The sequence below is a fragment of the Vanellus vanellus genome, assembly GCF_965231255.1.
Source record: "Vanellus vanellus genome assembly, chromosome: 18".
Taxonomy (NCBI): domain Eukaryota; kingdom Metazoa; phylum Chordata; class Aves; order Charadriiformes; family Charadriidae; genus Vanellus; species Vanellus vanellus.
Window position 1 is genome coordinate 3,048,191 of NC_138923.1, and position 23,827 is coordinate 3,072,017.

The 23,827-nt window shown below is 56.7% G+C and overlaps 1 protein-coding gene across 1 annotated transcript in view; it reads left to right on the forward strand.

Moving 5' to 3' along the window:
- LOC309679271 (uncharacterized protein) overlaps positions 1–23,827 on the forward strand; it is a gene marked incomplete at both ends in the record, with an annotated part of 69,082 nt that overhangs the window by 16,231 nt on the left and 29,024 nt on the right. The window contains 7 exons of the mRNA XM_082492550.1: positions 8,058–8,319; positions 8,404–8,798; positions 14,297–14,341; positions 15,158–15,277; positions 20,882–20,920; positions 21,047–21,100; positions 21,924–21,977. Of these exons, the coding sequence (XP_082348676.1) occupies positions 8,058–8,319; positions 8,404–8,798; positions 14,297–14,341; positions 15,158–15,277; positions 20,882–20,920; positions 21,047–21,100; positions 21,924–21,977 (969 nt within the window). The remainder of the gene's footprint in view (positions 1–8,057; positions 8,320–8,403; positions 8,799–14,296; positions 14,342–15,157; positions 15,278–20,881; positions 20,921–21,046; positions 21,101–21,923; positions 21,978–23,827) is intronic.

Consider the following 23,827-nt stretch of genomic DNA (forward strand, 5'->3'; position numbering starts at 1 on the left):
ATGGGGCCTCAACAACCTCTCTGGGCAAACTGTGCCGGTGCCGCACCACCCTAACCTGCAGCACATCCCGGTACCGGGGTCACAGCAGCCTGAGGCAGGGCTCAGCACTGCTTTTTGTTCCAAATATGAAATATTTTCACTTTCAGATGGAAAAAGCCCTTTCTTAATGTGCTGCATTGCTGCAGGTCTGTTCATGAACGAAAAGTTTGGTTACAAAATAAAAAGCCAAGAAGTCTTCTTAGGGGGAGGCTGAAGAGGTCCTCCGCGCCCCCGCTACCAAATCCGACTAGAAATAGCAAAACCCAGAGCTAACCAGGAACGAGGTGATTTTTAAAACTATTTTAATTGGAACTTACACATAGGCCAAGTCCCCCGTCCCCTCCGGCTCTTGTTTTTTGTTGGCTTTACTATGTGCCAAACCCAAAACTGAACCATGCAGCCGGGATTGCAGAGGGTTTAATTACCGCGCGTGGCTGCAAGAAGAGGCTGGTGGAGGAGCATCTGACGCCTGGTCCTCACCTCCTTTGTGCCAGGAGGAGGATGGGGAGGTAAAGGAACTCCCTCTGCCTTCTCCCGAGATGAGTTTTCAGCCCCTTTCGTATTTCAGGTGCTCTCCTCCTCGTTCCCGGCTGTTGGAGTTGGAGGTTTACAAAATATGTTTGCTAAATCTATTTGCTGGGCAGATGTTGGAGTGTGGGGTATGGACCTGCCATCATTTTTGCTGGGGTTCGCTAACAAATTACGGAGACTGCATTGTTCAGGGAGGAAAACGAGCAAGTGGCTGCTAATTATATTATTATAATTATATTATGTGTTAACATAGGAGTGATTACGGAATCATGGAGTTTCAGAGTTGGAAGGGACCTCTAGAGATCATCTAGTCCCACTCCCCTGCCGAAGCAGGATTGCCCGGAGCACATCACTCAGGACTGCATCCAGGCGGGTCTTGAAAACCTCCAGGGAAGGGGACTCCCCCCCTCCCTGGGCAGCCTGTGCCGGTGCTCTGGCACCCGAACCGCAAAGAAGTGCTTCCGTGTATTTGAACGGAACTTCCTATGTTCCAACTTGTGCCCGTTGCCCCTCGTGCTGTCACTGGGAACCACTGGAAAGAGCCTGGCTCCATCCTCCTTCAGCCCACCCTTTAGGTACTTGTACGCCATAATAAGGTCTCCCCTCAGCCTTCTCTTCTCCAGGCTAAAGAGTCCCAGCGCTCTCAGCCTTTCCTCATAAGGGAGATGCTCCAAGCCCTTCATCATCTTAGTCGCCCTTCGCTGGACTCTCTCCAGCAGTTCCCTGTCCCTCTTGAACTGGGGAGCCCAAAACTGGACACAGTATTCCAGTTGTGGCCTCATCAGTGCTGAGTAGAGGGGGAGAATGACCTCCCTCGACCTACTGGCCACACTCTTCCCTATGCAGCCCAGGATTCCATTGGCCTTTTTGGTGACAAGGGCACATTGCTGGCTCAGGGATAATTTACTGTCTGCCAGGATCCCCAGATCCTTCTTCTCAAAGCTACTTCCCAGCAGGTCCGCCCCTAACCTGTACTGGTGCCTAGCATTCTTCCTCCCCAGGTGCAGGACCTTGCACTTGGTTTTGTTGAACCTCATTAGGTTCTTCTCTGCCCAGCTCTCCAGCCTGTCCAGGGCACGCTGGATGGCAGCGCAGCCCTCTGGGGTGTAGCGTCTGGATTAGTGGCTCAGACTACCCTGAAACTCCTCCTGGACGAGCCACAGGAGCCGGGAGCTGGGAAGGTGGACAGCAGCGGTATCTCTGGCTTCATGTGAGCTTCATGGGTCTGTTGAGGGGTTTGTTGGTAGACCTGAGGGCACCTCAACCGCGGGTCTGCAGAGTCTCCGGGTCTGCCCCGTGCTCTGCCGGTCCCTTCCCGAGGCAGAGGTGGGTCTCCTTGCTGGGGGTGGGCAAGGAATTGAGGAATCGGCCCCGTGGGGCTGGGCTGGGCTGAGGAGGGTGAACCAGCTGCCCGCAGGTCCCTTTGGTTCCCCTTCGGCTCCTCTCGCATCCTCTGTGGGAAGGTGACCTTGCAGGGAATGCGGTTGCTCATAATTAGCAGCTGAACTGTTTTTTAAGATGTACAAATGATGGATTTGAGTTTTAGCCAGAACGCTTTTTCTGCAGCTCTCTATTTGATTTCTTGCCCAAAAGGACTTTGTAAAATAAACTAGGTTTTTTTTTTTTAATGGTATTAGGTGGTTTGTTTTTTTGGTTTTTTTTTAAAGAAAGTGGTATTCTGGAGTCTGTGCATTACAACTCTTTACTGCCCACTGCCAGCTCGTGGTCGTCCTGCTTAACCAGAAACAGGACCGCAAACCAAGTTAGTTAAAGCTCATGACAGGGGGGCTCTTAACTGGGTATGAAATCTGGCTTATGTGTTACATGGAAGGACCCTCTGAAGGGTTTTGCCCTCGTGTAATTGAATCCATTGGTTCGGATATATTTGGGAAGACTAATTTAACTCAGGGCGCTGATGGTCTCTGCATCAGCCGGGAGACGTGGGGGCTGTGTAGGGGCTCGCCTGGAGGAACGGTGTCTGCTTTTAATACAAACCGCTATTATTCCCTTGGGGCTCCCCCCCGCCCCCCCCCCCCCCCCGACAGTCGGTAGTGCTGTGTGACATGGAAAAAGGGAAGAAATGACTACGCTGTGTGCAAAGGGGCTACAAAATGGAGACAGAGGGAGAAAGCCCGCTGTAGCGAGGGCAGGTTTCTGCCTTTCCTCAGCTCGAGTTTCACAGCCCGGGTTTGCCTCGGACCCAAGTGTGGGGAGAGGGAAAGCGTATCCCTGGTAACGTGCGTGATGGGAAAGCACCAGAGGATCCTCCGTGTCCTCCTGAGAGCCTCTGCTGCCATAGGGGACTGCTAATTTGACCTTGCAGTGGGTAAAGTGGGGCATCCTGGGGGGCATCGAGCAGAGCGTGGCCAGCAGGTGGAGGGAGGTCATCCTCCCCCTCTGCTCTGCCCTGGGGAGGCCACATCTGGAGCACTGTGTCCAGTTCGGGGCTCCCCGGGTCGAGAAGGACAGGGAACTGCTGGAGAGGGTCCAGCAAAGGGCTACAAAGATGATGAGGGCACTGGAGCATCTCTCTGATGAGCAAAGGCTGAGGGAGTTGGGGCTTTTCAGTCTGGAGAAGAGAATACTGAGGGGGGATCTTATCAATGCTTATCAATCCTTCAAGGGAGGGTGCCGGGGGGATGGGAACAGGCTTTGTTCAGTGGTGCCCAGTGACAGGACAGGAGGGAACGGGCACAAACGTGACCATGGGCAGTTCCATCTCAACCTGAGGAGGGACTTCTCTCCTGTGGGGGCGGCAGAGCACTGGCACAGCTGCCCAGAGAGGGGGGGAGTCTCCCCCTCTGGAGCCATTCCAAACCCGCCTGGAGGTGTCCTGTGCCACTGCTGGAGGTGCCCCTGCTCTGGCGGGGGGTGGGACTGGGGGAGCTCCAGAGGGCCCTTCCAGCCCCCACCAGTCTGGGATGCTGTGGTTCTGTGACAGCTGGTGCCTGCCGGCTCTGTCCTCACCCTCCCCACGTGCTACACGGCTTCAGCCCCTGTTCCAGCAACTTTGGGGTTGAAAAAAAAAAAAACACAGGAAGGGTTGATGAGCTGATGTCTGTGGTTTCGTGGAGATTTGGGTCTTTCGTGAGTGAGGAAGTCTGTAGGGTCAGAGGGGACGGTGGCTGGCAGGGCTGTGCTGGTTTGCTCTGGGGGCTGTGGGGATGCTGTCGCAGGGCAACAGTGCTTTCTCCTCGGGTATTTCCTCACGCTTGTGAACGGCTTAAGCTAAACCACAGGACCTTCTGCTGGGAAGGTGCTGCGTTCCGGATGGAGTTTCCAATTAGCTGATGCTGATCTAACGGCGGCAGAGGAAGGATTTGTCCTGCCCTCGGGTCCCGTTCCCGGCGGTTCCCCGCTCAGCGCTGCGCTCTGTGGATCTCAGGGCAGGGCAGGGCAGCTCCCGATCTGCCCGAAACCTCCTCTGCCACCAAAAAACCATAGTTCAGTGCAATTCTAATGCAGCGCAGAGCGTCTCCACATGGCGAGCTTTGCCCAGCCTGCAAGTCCTTCCTTGGACCGACCGCCACCAGCAGCTTCCCAGGCTCCGTGTCGCTGAGGAGGGGGCTCGGGCTGGCCCCCAGGGACACTTGGGCGAGGGCAGGGACACGCCAGCTGGCCACGCTCAAGAGCTTGCCCTGATGCTGCAGGGCCAGCCTGCCCGTGCTGCGGATGAGCGGCACTGGCTGCTTCCCTGCTCTCGCCATTTGGGGCCTGATTTCCCTCCGCCTCAAAGGCAGCGGAACCGCTGTGATTTAATTGGCAGCACGTTTTCATGTGTTCCAAACTCTGCAGGCTCCTTCCTTGTCCGTTAGCGTTTCTCTCGATGAAAACAGCTTCGTTGCAGCCTGTCCCCTTCAGGTGCTTTGCTCCGATGACTTTGCGCAGAGCTTTTGCCGCTTACTTTCCTCAGTCTCCCCGAATTTTACCCAGACACCGGGTGCTGTTTGGGAAAGGCGGTCTTTACCTCCCTTTGCTCCTCGGGGCTGCGAGGGTAACGAGCTCGCCTGGACGCTGAGCTGTGGGCTGGTGGTGCCCAAGGGAGGGTCTGAGAGCAGCTAATTGCTAACGCCGGCTCAAGGGAGCTGGCTGGGGGTGGATTGGGGTTGCCTTTTCCTTTTCTAAATCACTTCTCCCTTCTCTCCTGTTTTACGCGTTTTTACCCTTCAGTTGCATCCAGTGGTTTTTCCAGTCTGTGGGGCAGCACCGCTGGTCCTTGGTGGAGGTCTCTGGGGAAAGAGGGGCTGGCTGGTCACCTCTGGTCTTTGCTTTCCCACCTGCCATCGCTGCTTCCTTTGCTTTTTGTCTTTGTCTTGCCTCATCCTGACCTTTCTCAACCCTTCCTCCTTGGTGCTGGGTTGCCACTTGCCTTCTTAACACCTACTGTAGACACTGTTCTTTAAAAATATGGCAATCAATGCCATTTGGGGCATAAAAATCCTGGTGACAGCGGAATGCTGGCCCTTTGGCTTGGGATGTAGCGCTGACCAGAGGAGCAGAGTGGCGCCGACACGTCAACACTGCCATTGTCTCTCCCTTTTGGGGGATCGAGTCTCGGTCCGCAAGTGGGGTGAAAAATTTGCGTTAAGGGCTGAGCAAGCGGAAATATTCCCGTTTTTCCAAAATCCTCTATACACAGAGGCTTGTCTTGGCTCAGAAAAATATTGTCTCTTTTGGGGGTGAGTATTATGGCTTCAAGGGTGTCCTGGTTTTGGCAAGGATGGGGTTAATTTCCCCAAGGAGCCGGCAGGGGAGGCAAGTATTCCATACCACGTGACCCATGCCCGGCTATAAGAGGAGCTAGCCCGGGAGAAGCAGTCAGTCGCCACTCGGGGGCGGGTTGCGGCGGTGCGGGTCCGGTCGGTGCGCTTCGCGGCGGTACTGTAATCGCGTTCTTATATTCCTTTACCGGTGTTGTTGTTTTTCTTTCTTCTTCCCTTTGTCTGTTCTGTTAAGTTATAATATTTCAACCCACGAGTTTTGCCCTTTTCTGCCGATTTTTCCCACGGCTGTGGGAGTCGAGCGAGCGGCTGCGTGGTTCTTTGTTGCTGGCTGAGGCCAAACCATGACAAGGGGGTTTGGGGGTAGGTGGCCACAAGCCCCTCTCAGCTGCGGGGATTAGAGGGGTCAGGTGGCGTGAGACCTGGATGTGACGCACGGTGGGTTCCTCTGGTACCCACACGTGGTCTTAGATACATCCCTCGTGTATATACCTACCCCAAGAGCAGGGGGACCAATGCAAGCGGGTGCATTGTGGGCCTGGCCATCCTCCTGCTGCGGGCACGAGCGTGGAGATGCTCTGCGGAGGTGTCCAGGGGTGGTGTTCCATGGCTGATAACAGCGGTAGGTTTTGGCACTGCTAATTTTTTAGGAGGACGCTGATTTGCCCTAGTTAGAACTTCTTGTGGGGAAAGTGTCTTTTTGGGGTAGATTTTAGAAGGGAGAAAAGGTTGTCAAAATACTTCATTTTCATACTTAACAAAAGCCCACCACACTTTTGTTCTGATTTGAGATGGGTTTTAGCTTATAAAATCGCTTGTGCATAAAAGCTTAAAATCAAAGTAAATGATAATGAATTATATATAACAAAAAAAGACAGGACCCACCCCAAAAGAAGTTTTCACAATTGGGAGCAAAGCATTTCAGCTGTTTTTAAAAGAAACCCTTCAAACTTGACATCTGAAAATTGAAAAATTAAAATTTTCACATTTTCTCCCCATTTGGGATGGGAAGAGTTTGGAAATCTCCAATCCGATGGTGCGGCATCCAGCAGCAGAGTAAAGGCTTCAGCAGCTCCTGCTGCCTTTGGAGGTCCTCTGCCTTCCAGGGCCCTCCAGAAGTGGGGCTTTGTTGCAATACCATTGGGTCCTTACCTGCAGAATCACCAGTTCTGGCAGTGAAATTGTTGTTTTTTCTACTTGCTGTTCATGCAAATCCACCTTGGTGCTCCCAAGCAAGCATGCATCTTGGGTCCGTGGTGCAGAGCAGAATCAGAGCCAAGTAATGGGTTCAATCAACAGAAGATAGGGTAGGAATGACGATGGGAAGGATGCTCCACATCTCCTGCTACCTCTCTGCTCCTCTTCTGCAGCCCTGCAAGGCAAGTGTGGGCCTGCATCTCCCTCTAGTGACTTCTCACAGACTATGTCTTCATGGCACCAGCCCCAAGGAGCCACCAGCCAGGGCTGAGGTCCCACCAGCTCTTCTTGGTGCCATGCGCCGGGTTGTCCATGCCCCGTGGAGCTCAGTGGGAGCACGGAGCAAGCTCTGCATGGGGTGGTGGGCATGCGGGGTGATGGAAATGCTGCCGGCTGTTCCAGGAGAGGCGAAGGGCCTTCACACCCACCAACCAACCCAATCTTGGGTCTGCGCGTGTGGCTCAGTGTGCGAGCCCAGTCTGAGACACTTACACTGGTGCTGGATGTAAAACTGAAGTGCATTTTAAATGCAGGTAACTCACGGAAGTCTAACTTCTTTTTCTCATTCGGCGCTTTTGTCTTGAGTGTAGATATTCGTATCAACATTGCACTGTTCCTCCATCCGCGGGTGGTACCTGGGCTCCACTGGTGGGGCTGAAAGAGCCATTGCAACCTGCAGTGTCCTGCAGGGACCGTTTAACGTGGCTGCTGAAGACAGAGCGAGTCCCTTGCCAGCCACTGCCTTAAATTTAATTTGCCACAAGCATCCAGGAGGCTCCACGTGGGAGGGTGGTGCGGCACTGGGACAGGTTGCCCAGAGAGGCTGTTGAGGCCCCATCCCTGGAGGTGTTCAAGGCCAGGCTGGACATGGCCTTGGGCAACCTGGGCTGGGGGGAGGTGTCCCTGCCCAGGGCGGAGGGGGTTGGAATGAGATGATCTTCAATGACCTTTCCAACCTAAACCATTCTATGATTCCCTTCCCAACCCGTGGAGGTTTGCCAGGTTTGCAGCTCCTTGGCTGGGGAGGAGGTGAGCGGTGGGGGCTTCAAGTTCCTGTACCGTTCCCTCGCAACCACCAGGAGCCCTGAAGCAGCAAAATCAAAGGCCAAAGGGGCAGATCGATCCCTGGTGTAACTCTGTGCATTTGCTTTAATTGTTTTAGTAGTTGCTCTCAAGCTTGGATTTCTGTCGTGAGGTTATGGCTCTGTCCTGAGGCTCTTCTCTCGATGCTCTTCCAGCATCAAAAATGGTGTTGGGGGATCACTGGGGGGGGGCTGTGAGTAGCAGGTTTGTCTTAGCGTGGGCCACGCTGACAGCTGGCTCATGTCCTTTGCGGAGGGTGAGTTTGGTTTAGTATGTGGCCAAACTGACCTGCCTGTTGCTGAGGAGCTGCCCTGGAGCTCGGGGGCTCCTGCCCGCGGCTCGCAAGCCAGGAGCTGCCTCATCCCCCACAGCAGCATTCCCGCACGTGGGAAATTAAGCAGCACAAGTGTGTTGAGCAGGGAAGGCAGGGGAAAAAAAAAAAAAGTGAAATTTCAAATTTCATTTTTTTTCCTTCTTCTTTTTCAGGACTCCAGACTCACCAATTCAGATTTGACGCTGGGGCCGCCCTGGACGTGGGAGGACACCCAGGAGACCCTCAACCTCCAGCCTGATGGGAGCGCCCTGACTTCACTCTCTGCTGCAGAGATGCCATCGGCTGAGGAGGAGGAGGGCAGCCTTTCTATTGAGGATGAAGGCTTTGAGCTGTTGAACTCCACCTACAATAAAATCACCGGCCCCGGCAGGCCAGGGTTTGGCAGGAGCAGCCCATGGGTCACTGGTAGCTCCGGTGAGTCCATAGTCATGGTGTCCTCCATTTCTCCTGTGCACCGTCATGATGCCTGGGTACCTGATGGTGCTTTTGTCTGCCCAGGACCCTCCATCAAAACACACAGAGCAGCCAAGAAGGAGCGAGCCTCTGACCCCGGGGAGGAGAACGTCACCACGGAGAAGCTGAGGGGCGACGCGGGCACCTGGCGGCAGCTCTCGCCCGGCAAACCCGGCGATGCCATCACCGACCTGGACGTGCCTGCCACCTTTGCCAAGGTCTCCCCATCGGCGCCTCGGGCAGCTGCCCCCAAAGGTCCCCTGGGGACGGGGTCAGCTGTGGGTGTCCCTGAGCATCCTCGGGTAGCGGCCAGCCCCGCTGTCCCAGGACTTGGGGACGGCGCTGCCCGCCTGGGACACCCCGTCTCGCCGGTGGCACACGGGCAGCGGGGCCGTGTGAAGCCAGGACCTCCGGGGCTGCCAGGACCACCAGGGCTGCCGGTGAGTGGTGGGGGTGACGGCTGTGAGAGGGGAGGGATGGCTGGTGGTGCATCTTCCCCTGCAGAGTGGGTGGTGGGCACTGGCTTCACTGGAACTGGAGAGAAGATGATGATTCCCTTATCCCCCATGCCCTAGAGATGGTCTCAAGTCATTTTAACCACGCTGTCGGTTTTCACCTCACCCTGGTCCTGCCCAGAGGCAGGTTGAGGGGCTCAGAGCGGGGCTAAGCCGTGTCCTCCAGCCCCCGTCCCCGCAGCAGACCCCCAGGGGTCAGCCCGTGGCCCCGCTGGCATCGCTGTCCTTTGCTTCTGTATGGCTGCGACATCCCCAAATTTGCAGTGGTTTGAAGCGGAGCATTGAATTTGTCTTGAAAATAAGTTGTGATTATTTTTCAGATTATTCGTCCGTTGTAGTGGATGAAAAAAAGGGAAAGTGAAAAAATAGTAAACGTAGAATAGATAAATCTTTAGAGAAGTCATCAGTCTTCATTGAGAAGTAGCCGAAAAAGGTTTTTACATATTTTTCCATGTTGATTTCGTCTGCCAAAATGATTTCCCTAATTTGGTTAAATTTTCTTAACAAATCCTCTAGAAAATTGCATTTCGTTTGCCCAGTGCTGGGTGTCAGGGACTGCCAGACGTGACCACGGGCACCTTCTCCTTCCCCCTGGGCAGACACCCACGCGAAAGCCGTCTGGGATGCCCAGAGCGCGGGGCTGCCCTGGGGGTTCATCTGGATGCTGCAGGGCAGGTCCCCTCACATGGCTGTTTTTACGGCAGTGTTTGAGGGAACTGCCACTAAATGCGTCATCGATGAGCCGGGCTTCATCGGATAACGGTTAAATTTAGGACTGCTAGCTTCCCCCTCCAGCCACCTCCTTGCTGCTGCAGTTATCGCCTGCAAAAAAAAAAAAAAAAAAAAAAAAAAAAAAAGAAGAAAAACGGCAAAAAGGAACAGATGCTGAAGGATGAAAAAATCCCGGGAGTGGAGGAAACGTCATGGCATTTGACAGCCCTGCTGTCAGCCGGGGGGGGGGGGGGGCGGCAGAGGGAGGAGGGCACCCAGCTGGGAGGGAATTGCTTTTTTCCCCCCCCTGTAGAACGCATTGAGGTGGGTTTTCTCTTGGTCCTCAGCATCCTGGGTTGGAAACACAGGTACCAGCAGCTCCATCCCGCCATTAGGAGTTTGGGTTTGAGAAGGTGGCGCGAGAGGGTGTGGGCTCGAAGCTCTGCAGTGGCACGTGCCGTACGCGGTTAGAGCTATTATTTTAGCTAAAATTATTATTTCAGCTAAAATTTCGTGCTGAGCCTGCCAACCTTCCCTGGTGTTTTGTTACCACTCCTCAGGGCTGAGGGCAGGTGGGCTGCTGGTCCCCAAAGGTCCTCCTGCCTCCTTGGGTCTCCGTCCCACCAAGCCCCATCCTGAGCCGTGGGGATTTGGGGCACCGCAGAGCCTGTTTGGGGGCTGCTGCCCAGCCTGGGCACCCTGAATTCATACCCACGCGCCTCGCTGCTGCCGTGGCCCGTGCTCGTGGTGATGCCCGCGAAGGTGTGATGGATGTTTTGTGTGTTTAAATGTGGAAGGGAAACCAATGAATCGGTGCCCTTGCCTTGGGAAACTTGATTAAAAGGAATTTGGGGGTTTTCCTGTGGGAATGGGACTTTGCCTTACCTCTGGTTTCGGCAGCGGTGATGTGTGCTGGGCTTGTGGCTCACCCTCCTGCTGCGTCACCTCGGGCAGCCCTGCAACCGGGACCTGGGCACAAGGCAGGGTGGGTGTCCGAGGGTGACATCTCTCGTTATTCTTAGAGGAAAGGTTTGGAAATAATTGGGTTTTAGCGTCAACCTTTCCGCTTGTGGGGTTTTTCTCCTCTTTCACTGGCAGCGTTGATCAGGGAAATCAGTGGGGAGCGGACCTCCAGCCCTGCCCCACCACGCAGTGGGTCCTCTCCCTCAGGGCGGGTTCGTGTACATCTGGTTTGTCACCCTCAGAGATTTTTATGCCTTTGCAAAAACACTTTGAGGAGCTGTTCCAGTCGGGAGGTGTGGATGGAGGTTTATTTATCATCCTGCCGAGCCCTGAGCGTGCCCTGATGCTCTTCAGGGCATTTACGGACCATGGACCCCACGGACCACATGCCCTCCGTTCCCATCCCAGTCATCCTCTGCCGTAAAGGCACTGGACATCGGTGGGGAAAAAAAAACCCAAAACCAACACGTTGTGAGAAGTGGCAAGTGTTTCTTACTTTAAAAGCTGCAGTTTTTTGTGATCTTGCTAAATCCTCCTTGCAGGGATTGCATTGTGGTGCCGGTATCCAAAAGCTCCGTGGCTTTCATAGCCCGTGTTTCGGGGGGGGGGATGTTCAGCTGTCGGTACGTCCCCACAGGCTTTTCTTTTTCTTTTTTTTTTTTTTTTTTTTTGGTTCCTGTAGCTCAGCCGTAGCACTGGCCGGTTCGGAGCCGAGATGGGATTTCTGTTTGTGGGCTTACCTGGAATCCTGCTGGAGGCACCTGATGTCAGGGACGGCGTGAACTTGGGCGACGGGCAAATGCAAGGCTTTCTCCGTGCCTTCCTCCCGGGAGCCCCGCGCGGTTCGGCGGCAGCCAGGGCTGCGGGAGGAGGGAGGGAGGGAGGGAGGGAGGGAGGGATGGTGCTGCGGAGCGGTGCTGTATGCGGTTTGCAGGGCAAAACACCGGTTGCCTTCTGGATGAGATCTCTTGGGTTGATTTTTTTATTTAATTTTATTTTTCTCTCCTGAAACGTTACAGCCCGTGGGTTGGTTGTTACTGATGCTCTCTGCATTGTTCGCTTTGGTTGGCCCAAAACAGCATCAGCTTGGGAGCTGCTTAAGGGAGAGGAGTAGATGCTGTCAAATGTCAGGGGGTGCTGCGGTGCCCGTGGCTCCGTCCCGTCCTGTCCCTCCGCTGTGCGCTGGGACTGCACGCGTTGGCTTTGCCGCGTCGGTGTTTGTGCTGGAGGTGGCCGTGGCCAGTGCCTGGGGAGGAGCAGGAGGTGGAACCATCTCAGAGAGGGCCCTGGTGCCTTAGGTGGCCTCGGTGGAGCGCTGTGACCCACTGGTGGCCACATTGGAGGAAGGGTTCCTCGGGCATCCCATTGGCTGCTGGCACAGCTCCCCGAGGGCACCCTGGAAGGGGTGACTGACACGGCAGAAGGCTGTGCTGCCATTCAGCGTGGCCTGGACAGGCCGGAGAGTTGGGCAGAGAGAAACCTTATGAAGTTCAACACGGGCAAGTGTAGGGTACTGCATCTGGGGAGGAATAACCCCACCCACCAGTACAGGCTGGGGCTGACCTGCTGGAGAGCAGCTCTGCTGAGAGGGACCTGGGAGTGCTGGTGGCCAACAGGATGCCCATGAGCCAGCAATGTGCCCTGGTGGCCAAGAAGGCCAATGGCATCCTGGGGGGCATCAAGAAGAGCGTGGCCAGCAGGTGGAGGGAGGTCATCCTCCCCCTCCGCTCTGCCCTGGGGAGGCCACATCTGGAGCACTGTGTCCAGTTCGGGGCTCCCCTGGTCAAGAAGGACAGGGAACTGCTGGAGGGGGTCCAGCAAAGGGGTACAGAGATGATGAGGGCACTGGAGCATCTTTCTGATGAGGAAAGGCTGAGGGAGTTGGGGCTTTTTAGTCGGAGAAGAGAAGACTGAGGGGGGATCTTATCAACGCTTATCAATCCTTCAAGGGCGGGTGCCAGGGGGATGGGAACAGGCTTTTTCCAGTGGTGCCCAGTGACAGGACAAGAGGGAACGGGCACAAACGTGACCAAAGGCAGTTCCATCTCAACCTGAGGAGGGACTTCTCTCCTGTGCGGGCGGCAGAGCACTGGCACAGCTGCCCAGAGAGGGGGGGAGTCTCCCCCTCTGGAGCCATTCCAAACCCGCCTGGAGGTGTCCTGTGCCACTGCTGGAGGTGCCCCTGCTCTGGCGGGGGGTGGGACTGGGGGAGCTCCAGAGGGCCCTTCCAACCCTCACCATTTGGGGATTCTGTGGATGTCCACACAGGAGATAAGCTAGAGGCTGCACCCAGAAGAAGTGACCCCATAGCTCTTTCGAGGGGATCGGGGGTAAGCAGGACTTACCCCTGAGGTGGAGAGGATGAGCCCGTCCCCAGGCACCTTGCAACGGGCACATGGTGCTCACAGTAAAATCCCAGTGGCTCCAAACTGGGAACCCTTCAGCAGAAGTGGTCTCTCAGCAGCACGCATCCAGCTCCTTAGAGGAGGGGTGCTGGGCACATGAACAGAGGGGTGTCCTGGTGCCGGGAGGGGACCCTGCCCGTTCTGGCGCATGTTTTACTATTGGGTACCGCGGGCAGGAATTGCTTTGGTTTACCTCCTTCGGCAATGGTGGAGTTGGCGGTGTTAGGTTTGACCTGAAGGTCTTTTCCAACCTAAATGATTCCGTGATTCTCATGCCCGGGGTTTGGAGATGAGAGCCGAGTCGCCAGCGGCGCTGCCGCTGCCGTTTGGCATGAAGCCGTGCCGTACGCGACCCGAACGTGGGGGACACGGCCCCCGGGGGCTCCAGATCCGGGCGCTTTAGGTGATCAAAGTGACTCATCCCTCAGTGCCAAAACTGTTTCTGGACGCGCAGCTCGGCCATCTCACCCATCCCACCGGCACGAGGCAGCGGGGTCGGGGCTCGGTGCTGGCAGGGACGCAGCCGTGTCTGTGCCGGGGGGGTATAATTCAGCGTGGGTTCCCGGGCCGGCTGCCGGGCTCGGGCCAAGGCTGTTTGTGAGCTCGGAAGAAAACCGGCGGCTGTAACTGAAGGTACGGGAGCCGCAGCGCTGCCGCAGAGGCGCAGGCGGAGAGGCTGTGCTGCAGCCCGGCGTGTCAGCGGGCGCTGCCGACACCTTCCAGGTGGATTTCTTTCGTCTGAGGAAAGCCGGGATCTCAGATCCGTCTCCTTTGTGTCTGTCCGGACAGATGCTTCGCTAAGCCCTGAAGGATGGGGGGCGGGTCAGTGCTTGGCCAAAATGTGCACTTTCGACTAGCGCTGGGCTAGATCAGATCTCACGCAAGTCAGGAGCCGCAGATGTTTGCGTCCTCGGCCAAACTACTGTTCCAGCGTGTGGCCGTGATCCAGCTTTGTGGGATTTTTTTTTTTTTAATTTTTTTTTTTTTTGTCCCCCCTAACACGCTGCTTTTCCTCACCAGGTGTCAGGAAACGTGCTCCTGCTCCCTGGCCATATGGTCCGGGGCGTTTCTGCGACGGATGCCGCAGGATCGCGCTGCCTTCTGGTGCCCGGGTGGGAAAGTGGGAAGGCAGCGGCATAAAATGGGGTGCACCTTCCACCCCACCGCTCCTCGGGGTGTTTCTTTGAGACTTGGTGCCACTGGTTTGCCCTGAATCAGCCATTTCAGTTCCAGGATGGCCCTGGCCATGGCACTGGTCACCCAGCCACCGTGGGACGTCCCCTGGTTGTGTGTGGGGGGGTGTCCCCATCCAGGGTGACACAGCTCTCCTCCTTTGCCTTTCAGGGCTGTCCTGGGAGACGTGGACTGGTCGGACCCAAAGGAGACAAAGTGAGTATCCAGGAAAATGTGGGAACATACGGGATGGGGTGTAGGGTCCAGGGCAGGTACCACAGATGGTTTGGGTGTTTTTCATCAAGAGGGCAGCGTGAGCTTCTGAAGCTGCAGTCTGGTGGCCCTTTATGAGCATTTGGAAGAGGAAAGAACTATTTTTCCTGGGTGTTTTAAGCCCGGGCTCAGGACTGATCTGGGTCTTCCCTCTGAGCCACTTCACGGCTCTGCGGAGGCGGCAGGGCAGGGAGATAAAGCGGCTTTAGCTCAGGTCACCTGGAGGAGGGATACTGGCGTGTCCCGAAGTCCAGCCCCATGCTGTATCCACCAGCTCATCTTGGAGGGGACATCCATCCCCCGGCAGCGCGTTGGTCAGACCCACGGCTGCCCTTCCTCCTCCAGGACCGCAGCACGGAGCAGCTCAGTTTCTTGCTGCAGGCAGCGTTGCCTGGTGCGCTGGGAGATGCTTGGACGTGCTCTGGGTTAAGGGTGGTGCCTCAGTTTCCCCACCAGTAAAACAGTGAGAGCGCTCCTAACCACCTTCGCACAGCAGTTTCCATCCTTCCCAAGCTGTAGGGAACTCGCGTCCCTTCTGTGTGCATCACCTTCAGTACCTGTGGCATTTGGATGGGTCTGGGCACAGGCACGTCCGTATGAACCTCATCCCTGTTGTCAGGGTTATTTCGGTCTTAAGAGCTGGTTTGAACCCTGGAATGTGCCTAGACCCGGTGGCTGATGTGAGCCAGAGCCTGTGTCCAGCCTGTGTTGACTGTTGAACCCCTGGCTGGTTTTAAGGAGCTCTCTTTGTCCTCCCAGGGGTACCCCGGAGCCATGGGGCGGACGGGCCCCCCGGGCGACCCGGGCCCTGTGGGCATCCCCGGTGTCCCCACCATCGTCCTCTGGAGGAACTCCAGGGAGGACTGGCAGACGTTCACGGTGAGTTCTGGCCGCGGCGGGCGAGCACTCCGGGAGCTCCGCTCCCACCTCCCCATCAGCTCCCGCCCGGGCGCCTCTCTGCCCCGCCGGGATGGAAGCTGGGAGAGAAGGGTTGGCGATGGTTCGCAGTCCCGAATCTGTTGGATTGGGAGGACAGAGGTGGTGGCAGCTCTCCTTGGGTGAAAGGGGATCAGCATGTGCCCTGTCACGGCTGTGCTCACACCACTATCCCTCTGTCCCCTGCGACCGATCTTGGCTCCCCGTGGTCCACACACATCCACAGCCCCCCAAGGGATGGTTCCTGCCCTACCTCTGTAGGACAGGGGCCAAAGAAGGTCCAAGCCGCGCGGAAAGCAGCCCCTCTCCTGCTTTGTGATGCCGGTTACAAAGCATTGCTCCTGTTTTCCACCGTATCCCAGTTTTCTGCCGTGCCCCAGCTGCGTGCCGCGGCTCTGGCTCGCAGGGTTCGTGCCCGTCACGCTTCTTGCCAAGACGAGACATTTTCTCACCTGAACCCTGTCGAGTGGTGAGCACAGGAGCGGGGATGGGACCGGCGGGGGGGGGTGGGGGGCAGGAGTCCTTCAGCTGGTGCGTAGCTGGCCGCAAAACTCCCGGCACCGTGGGAAGGTTCACTGCAATGACCCCGCCAGCCCCGTCCAGGTTCCCCGACCCCTGATGGCACAGCGACCTTATTTCAGCTTAATTTCAAGCTCCCTCTCGAGCCTCGCCTGAGCCCGGCACGGCAATGACAAAGGCACTGGGTTTCTAACCGCTGTCGGTGCTTTACCAGCCCGGGGCTGGAGGTCCCTGGGGTGGGGATGCTCTGTGCGTTGTGCGTCTGTAATGTCACTCTGATGGCACTGCAGCCTGTCCCGATAACGGCTGCTCAAAGCTGGTGCTGGGCAGGGTGGCTTGCAAGGCAAGCTGGTGCGGTGGGCAGAGCAATGGGTGGGTGAGAGGCCAGGCTCTGACTCTCTAATGACCTTGGGCAGGACATTTGACTGACCTTCAACTCATCTGTTTGCGAAGAGGGGCAATGGCACCCTCTGCTCCAGAGCAAATGCCTTGAACGCTGGCGAGACAATACAGTGAGGAGGACCTCTGCTCTACTGGCGCAGCACACCCCGAGGAGGGGACAATGGTGGCCGGAGGTAGGAGGTGGAGAGTGGCCCTGTGCTGGTGTGGCTCTGAGCTTGGATTGACCAACCAGAAGTCTTTAGGTCAGACCTGTCCCTTGCGGTTTTGTGTTGGATTGGATCAAAGCAGCTACAGAAGATAAATACCTGCCTTGGAGGAGATCAGATTCTTTCTGGGAAGCGCAGGAGAGCTGATCATTGGGGAAGTATCTTGGTTGACCTGGTGGACCTCCATGTTCTCCTGTCTTCCTGCTGCTCTAGAGCAGGTGCTGTGCTGTGATTAATGCTCATCAAGACCCATCATGGGCAGGCAGTGCAGGACCAGAGTAAGCGGGGGCAGGAGAAGGGGAGCTGGAAGTGTTGGCTGGAAGAAGCCTGTGGTGCCAGAAAGCATCTCCGTGCCTGCGCCAGGGCAGTCGCCTTCCTCCCAGGGTGTTTGGGGTAGACATCTGCACAACTGAGTCCTGTTGTCAGGGCATGGTTACAGCGCTTGGCAGAGTTGCTGATGCTCTTTGCTCTGCACACTCGGTCAGAATTGCATTTTTCTTTTCCCTGCCTGCATTTGGAAAGAGGCCTCAGCCCTTCTGCAGGCAGAAACGTTCGTGCCGATGGATGTTGCCGTAGACAGTGATTTCTTTGGTGTACCACCACCTTCGGCGCTTAGGCGTTGGGAACGCTGGAAGGAGCAGGCGGCCTCGTCTGTGTTTGGGAAGCCCAAGCTGGAGGGCTGCCGGGGCCCCGGCGTGGGCTCCTGGGGGGGAGATTTGCACGCTGGCACTTGGCCCGGTGCTTTTGGCAAAGTGCCGATCTGGAGGGGAAGGCAGTGTCTGGCCAGGATGACGTGGGGCAGCCGAAAGCCTTGCAGGGCTATTGTGTCTGTGGCCGTATGACCCCGGCGGTGCCGGCGGCGGCGTTTTGCCGGGCAGCAGGAAACGGGAGCGCAAAGCCGTGGGATTTGCTAATCTTTGTTGAGATAGCGCGGGGGTGAAAAGCTGAGCGCGGGCTGCTGTGAGGACGGGGGGGGCTGTCTGCTTCTGTAGCCCCATACAGCTTACTGGGGGGGCTGGAGAGATGCTGTGGGTTGGGACAGTGCTGCTCTTGTGAACAGAGTGCTTGTGCTCTGGGGGCTGCAGGGGGGGACATCCTGGGCTGCTGGGGTTTGTTGTTGGCTCAGCCTTTGGAAATGCAAGTTGGAGGAACCACCGCTCAGGCCACGGGACATAATGCAATATGATGGACCAGGTCCAGCAAAGGGCTACAGAGGTGATGAGGGGACTGGAGCATCTTTCTGATGAGGAAAGGATGAGGCACTCGGGGCTTTTCAGTCTGGAGAAGAGAAGACTGAGGGGGGATCTTATCAACACTTATCAGTCCTTCAAGGGAGGGTGCCGGGGGGATGGGAACAGGCTTATTTCAGCGGTGCCCAGTGACAGGACAAGACGGAACGGGCACAAACGTGACCATAGGCAGTTCCATCTCAACCTGAGGAGGGACTTCTCTCCTGTGCGGGCGGCAGAGCACTGGCACAGCTGCCCAGAGAGGGGGGGGAGTCTCCCCCTCTGGAGCCATTCCAAACCCGCCTGGACGTGTCCTGTGCCACTGCTGGAGGTTCCCCTGCTCTGGCGGGGGGTGGCACTGGGGGAGCTCCAGAGCTCAGCCCTCACCAGTCCGGGATGCTGTGAAAGCAAGGGACATCGGTGACTGCACGAGAGCAGTTGGGATGCTCGGTAGCCTCTCCTGCTCCTCCCCAGTGAAACAAGCCTTTGCTGGTCATGGAAATTGAGCAAAACCAGCTTAATGCCACTGGGATTCTGCCCCAAGCCCCTGTCCTGCATCTTTGTTCACGACATGTTGGCAGGCGTTGGGTTTGCCAAGAAGTTGTGTGGGTGTAACTGGAGGGGCAGGAGCTGTTGCTGTCTTGTTCTGGCAGCGTGGACTTTGGTAGCGGTGGAGTCCCAGCAGCCAGGGAAGGAGGAAGGAGAACAGGAGCTCCCGCAGGGAAACCAGGGCTGGTAACCTCAGAGCAAAAGAAAAATATTGCTCCATGCAAAAAGGAAGGAACCTTTAGGGGCTGCCTGCTACTGAGAGGCGGGCAGCTAACGCGGCTCTGTGACTGCGGGGCTTTGTGGCCGTGGGGTGGGCTGGGGGGCGTGGGCTGGTGGTCACAGCGTGGGCTGGGGGGGGCCAAGCCCGTGCCGCAGGGCAAGAGCGACAGAAATAAAATCGAGACAGTGAAAGATGTTCGTATACGTTGAGCATCACACTCTGCAGAGCTGTCGGAAGGGTTTTCTCTGCCCTGCTCTCAGGCTGGAGTTTTCCAGGAGGACAGATCCATACAGCCATCACTCCCCACCCTCCATCCCCTCCGTTTGCTTAAGATCCCGATACCCATCATGCCACTGCGATCCCAGTACCCGTCACACTGCTCCCCGCTGACCAGAGCTGCAGTGAGCAAAGCCCCCACTATTTCCTGCTGAAATTGCAGAAGGCAATTAACTTCTCTTCTCTCTCCTTGGCATCTGGTGCTCCAAAATAAGAGTTCACATCCCCTGTGGGATATTTTTTTTTTCCCCCCTTTTTAAAAGGTTGGATTTTTTTTTTTTTTTTGAAGCCTAATGAAATAATATCCTGTCCCGAGTGAACCTGAGTTCACTGATTCCTGAGACAAGGCAAAAGCGTTGGCTGTGCTTCAACATCCCCCCCCCCCCCCCAAAAAAAAAAATAAAAAGTTTTTGTGAGCCGCTTTTGAGGGAAACAAGAACTGGGCGGACAAGAGGACCGTGGCCTGGCCCTGGCAGGCTGGCAAGGACTGCACCCCTTCGCTCACAGTAATCAATTTGGGATCGACTTAAAAGGGACGGAGATGCCTGGTGCGGTGTTACAGCTGGTTAAATGCACCCATCCATCATCTGCCCCCGAGAGCCCCGCTCGTTATTAGAAATATTTCCATATGTTGAAAGGTCTGTGTTTATTTTCCTTAATGAGTTCCTTGGCTTTTTCCCTTCTCCTTCCTCTGGTATCAGAGGACGGATCTTTGGAGGGAGTGGGGGAGAGGACAGGGGGGGGTTTCCCGGCGCCCCCCGAGGCTGAAGCTGGGGAGCACGTGGGAATCCTGCCCCTCCAGCTGCTTGGGATTGGGGTGAGGAACAAGGAGGGACTTTTCTCAGCCTTTGATGCAAGCCAGGATTTGGAGGGGCTGCCTGGACCAAACGTCTGGCCTCACCATGGGGAGGAGGAGGAGGAAGAAAGGTGGGTTTTGCCTCCTGAGTGTCTGTGGTTGGTGCCACTGGGAGGGCAGGAGGACGGCTGGTGGCTGGAGAGAGGCATCGCTTTGTTTCCTGGTCATCTCCCAAAATTTGGAGAAACCTGGTGGGGAATTGTGTGGAGAGCAGGCTGCGCCGTGAGTTTTTAGGACCTTTACACTGGCTTTGAAATACGGTGGGATTAGCTGTGGGCTCAGTGGGATTAGCCCACCCTGTGGCTTTTGGGTGTTGTTTTTTCCTCCTTGTGGTCATCTGACAGGCTGAGAGAGTTGGGGGGGTTCAGTCTGGAGAAGAGAAGGCTCCGGGGAGACCTTAGAGCCCCTTCCAGTCCCTAAAGGGCTCCAGGAGAGCTGGGGAGGGACTTTTTCCAAGGGCATGGAGTAGTAGGACGAGGGGAACGGCTTCAAACTGGAAGAGGGGAGATTTAGATGAGATATCAGGAAGAAATGTTTCCCTGTGCGGGCGGTGAGCCCCTGGCGCAGGGTGCCCCGAGAAGCTGTGGCTGCCCCATCCCTGGAGGTGTTCAAGGCCGGGTTGGACGGGGTTTGGGGCAACCTGGGCTGGGGGGAGGTGTCCCTGCCCAGGGCAGGGGGTGGCACTGGATGATCTTGGAGGTCCCTTCCAACCCAAACCATTCTATGATTCTGTGATCTGATCTAAGAAATAGGAGGAGCATGAAAGATTTGGCTGCTAGGAATAGCGAGGAGAAAGCCTGCCGGCCACGACTGCCCGGGCATCTCCTCGTCTGGGGCTTCAGGTGGGGCTGGTTGGGATGAGGTTTCTCACCTGGGGCAAACTGCAGTGTCAAAACAGCTGGGTTTAATCCAGCTAGGGCTAAATATGATGATAGCTGTGGTCACCAACAACACATTTCCGACCTCTCCACATGCAAAACATTCCTGGTGTCCCGAGGCTGCTAGAGCATCCATGGGGGAGCTGAGGTGCAGCGGACTTCAGAAGTGGGGTCTCCGTCTTCATTTGCTAATGAGGCCAGCAGTTCCTTATCTCCTACGTGTTGTCCTCAGATTAAGCCTCATCTTGTGACTTGCATACACAGAGTATTAAGAAAAAAAAAAAAAAATAATTAGGGGCCTGGTTCATTGCTCTGTCTTCCCAAGCATCAGGAAAAAGACTTTGAAGCCAGCAAAAAGGGATTTAGGGTTGTTTTTTTTAACATTTTTCTTCCTCCCCTATTCTCCCTTCAGCAATCATCGTTTTACCAGCTTCTACAGGCAGGCTGGCCGGTGAGTAACTCTTAAGCAACTTTCTGTGGTTTGGTTTTTCCTCCGCTTGGTCAAGCTGGGTTTTCCCTCTCTCCAAGCGCTTCATCAGTGAAATAGGTTTTCCCAACGTTTCTCTTTTTAATCCAGAGAAAACCCGGCGCCCCTGGGCCCCCAGGACATCCAGGGAAAGCAGGAGCACCTGTAAGTGAGAAAAGCCCCCGTGTCCCCTCCGTGGCGGGGTGCTGCTTGGCCCCGCTGCCACCCCGGCTGGCCCGGGACAGCTTACATGTCCCCAAGGCACTGGCACACTCCTGGGCTGCCCCGAAAAGTATCTGCTTCTGGCGCGCTGTAATTAAGGGTCTTGGGATTGGGTTTCGAAGAAGCCTAATGGTTCCCTTGTCTGCTTCCCACCAAAAAGCGGGTGACGTTTGATATCTGCCTGCCCGGGTTTCCTTGGCAGAGGCAGCCCCGGCCCCTCTGTCTCTGCCAGCTGAGCCGTGCTGCCTTATTGTCCCCAGGGCATCGGGTTCCTGCCCCCCCCCCCCGTGTTTGGACAGGGACCGTGTGGACCCTTCCCAGAGGCAGAAAAACAAGCCAGAGAGCAGCTGCTGCAGTACGTGCGTGGGGCCAGCCCCGTGCTGGTGGGTCTGCAGCCCCCCCCCCCCGCCCACGCAGCCCCCCGGCTTGCTGGGTGATGCTTCGCCTCTGTGAACAGGGCAGTGCCGTGAGGCAAGAGAAAAGAAGGCAAAACTCCTCGTCCTGACCTCCCCGTAGGGCACCGAAGTGAGGGGAACCATATCTGTTGCCACCTCCAAACCTGCCCTGGCCCCCGACCCCGAAGGCGGGCAGGGGGGGTGGGTGTCCGGGGGATGCGAGTCCTCCTGCTCTCCCCTTCCCGAGGCCACCTCTGTGCATCGCTCGTTGTCCTCCCCGTGACAGCCTCCGCAGGGCTGCTCTCAGCACGGGGTGGGATGGGGGTGGGGGGGAGAACATGTTTGTTGACTCGATGCCCGTTTGTTTGCAGGGACCCTGCGGCGAGCCGGGGAAGCCGGGCCAGAAAGGCCAGCGGGGGTACATGGTGAGTGGGGGTGGGGAGGGGACACCCGCCTGCAGGGGGGGTGAGGGGCTCGGCTGTGGGGAGAGCCCAGTTTGGAGAGGTTGCGTGTGCCCTCGGGGCTGTCCTGGTGAGATCTTGCCCCTCTTCGACCAAACCCTGGAGCGCCGGGTGAGGGAGAACCGTGATGGTCAGGTTTGGTGCCGGTTTGGGAACTGTGCGAGGAACTGTGTGTCTGGTTTGAAGGGTCATGGGAGGTGATGCCCTGGTCCTCTCTCTGGGGACCCTGCTGCGGCTAGCAGGGGTGGCTCTCCACGGCAAGCTCGTTCCCCTCGCCAGGTCCATGCTGCAGCTCTTCTCCCCCTGTTTTGCAGCGCCCCACTCCAGCGAGTGCGTGGGCTCAGCACGGTCCCTTTGGGTGCTGGACTCTGCCGTGTGTCACCCAGTGCCATCCTAGGACATAAGCTGGCACAGTTGTCCCAAAAGTGTTCTGTCACCTTCTGGAAGCCACCCACCTCCTTCCCTGCGGCTCTGGTCGAAGGGATGTGAGAGCGCTGCCTGTGCTCCACCATGGGACCTGCTGTGCGATGTACCCTCGTGGGACCCGGCCACCTCCCCAGCACCGAGCGAGCACAGCTGCCTGTGGGGTTTGGGTGCCCCGTGGGTGAAAGAAAAGGAGAGCAGATGTCCCTGTCTCCCAGCATCACTAGAGCTCTCCACCTGCTCGTCCACCCATGCTCGCTGGTACCCAGCCCTGTGGGGAGAGCTGGTTCATCCCGAGTCTGGTTCCTCTCAACAGAGCTGAAGCGCAGGTGTCCCCTAGCACCCTCTGCCTCTTGCTCGTTTGTCCTGGTTGCTGCTGGGCTGCTCCGAAGGGACAGCAGTGTCCATCCCTGCTGCTCCTCATCCCCCTGCTCACCATCTACTGGAGCAATCATCTTCCTTCAGCCCTCCAGTGTTTCCCACCCTGCAGAGCATCTCCCCAGCAACCTTAACCACAGCACCGTCATCCCCTTGGCTCCCTCTCAGCAATGACCTTCCGTTTCTCCTGCCATCTTTGTTGTCACGTCTTCCTCTCCAAAACTGGGGTGGCTTTTCCTCCGCCTTGAAAAGAGGAGCCCAGGACAGGCTGGGCTCCCATGGATCGATGCTGAAGGAGGATTTTGAGCAGGACCCAGGCTGGTTCCTGGCAGCTGTGTTGAACCTTTGAGTCCCAAAAGCTGGTGGCAAAAGTTAGAGTTGATATCATGGGCAAGAAACGCAGCTACGCCATCAGGCGCTGTGTGTCTGCTCTCCATCACACGTCCTCCTGCCAGGTGTCCTGTCACCCCCGGCCCCGCTCCCTTGCAGCGGGGATGCACTTCAGGGATAGTGTTTTACCAGCTGTCAACATCTGGAAGGTGTCACTGACTCTGTTAAGCCGGTTGAGTGTAAACACTGGAGTCTGCTGATGTAGCTTAATCAAAAGGTGCCAAAGTTATTCTGTCTTCACATAAACAGGATCTGCGAGGGGAGTCCGGAGTTCGGGGCGGGGGGGGGGATTAGCACAGAAATGGAAAGGAGCAAATTTTTTCCACCCATCACAGCCCATCTGCAAGCCTGGTGTCTTCTGTCCGGGAGGCTGTGTCACAGCCGCAGCCCTGTCCCCAGCCCCTTGCTCTCCTGCCGCAGGCTTTGCACAGCAGGTTCCCAACGGGGAAACCCAACTTGACTTTGGACTCGGCTCTTGACCGGTCCAGGGTGATTTTTGTTAAGGTTCACGTTTCTACTAGACCTTGGCCCAGGAGGTCTTTACCCATTCAGGTTCCCCGAGGTGTCCGCTCCCTGCCCAGGCGAGGCTGATGGGATGGCAGCAGGGGTGAGGAAGAGGAGGA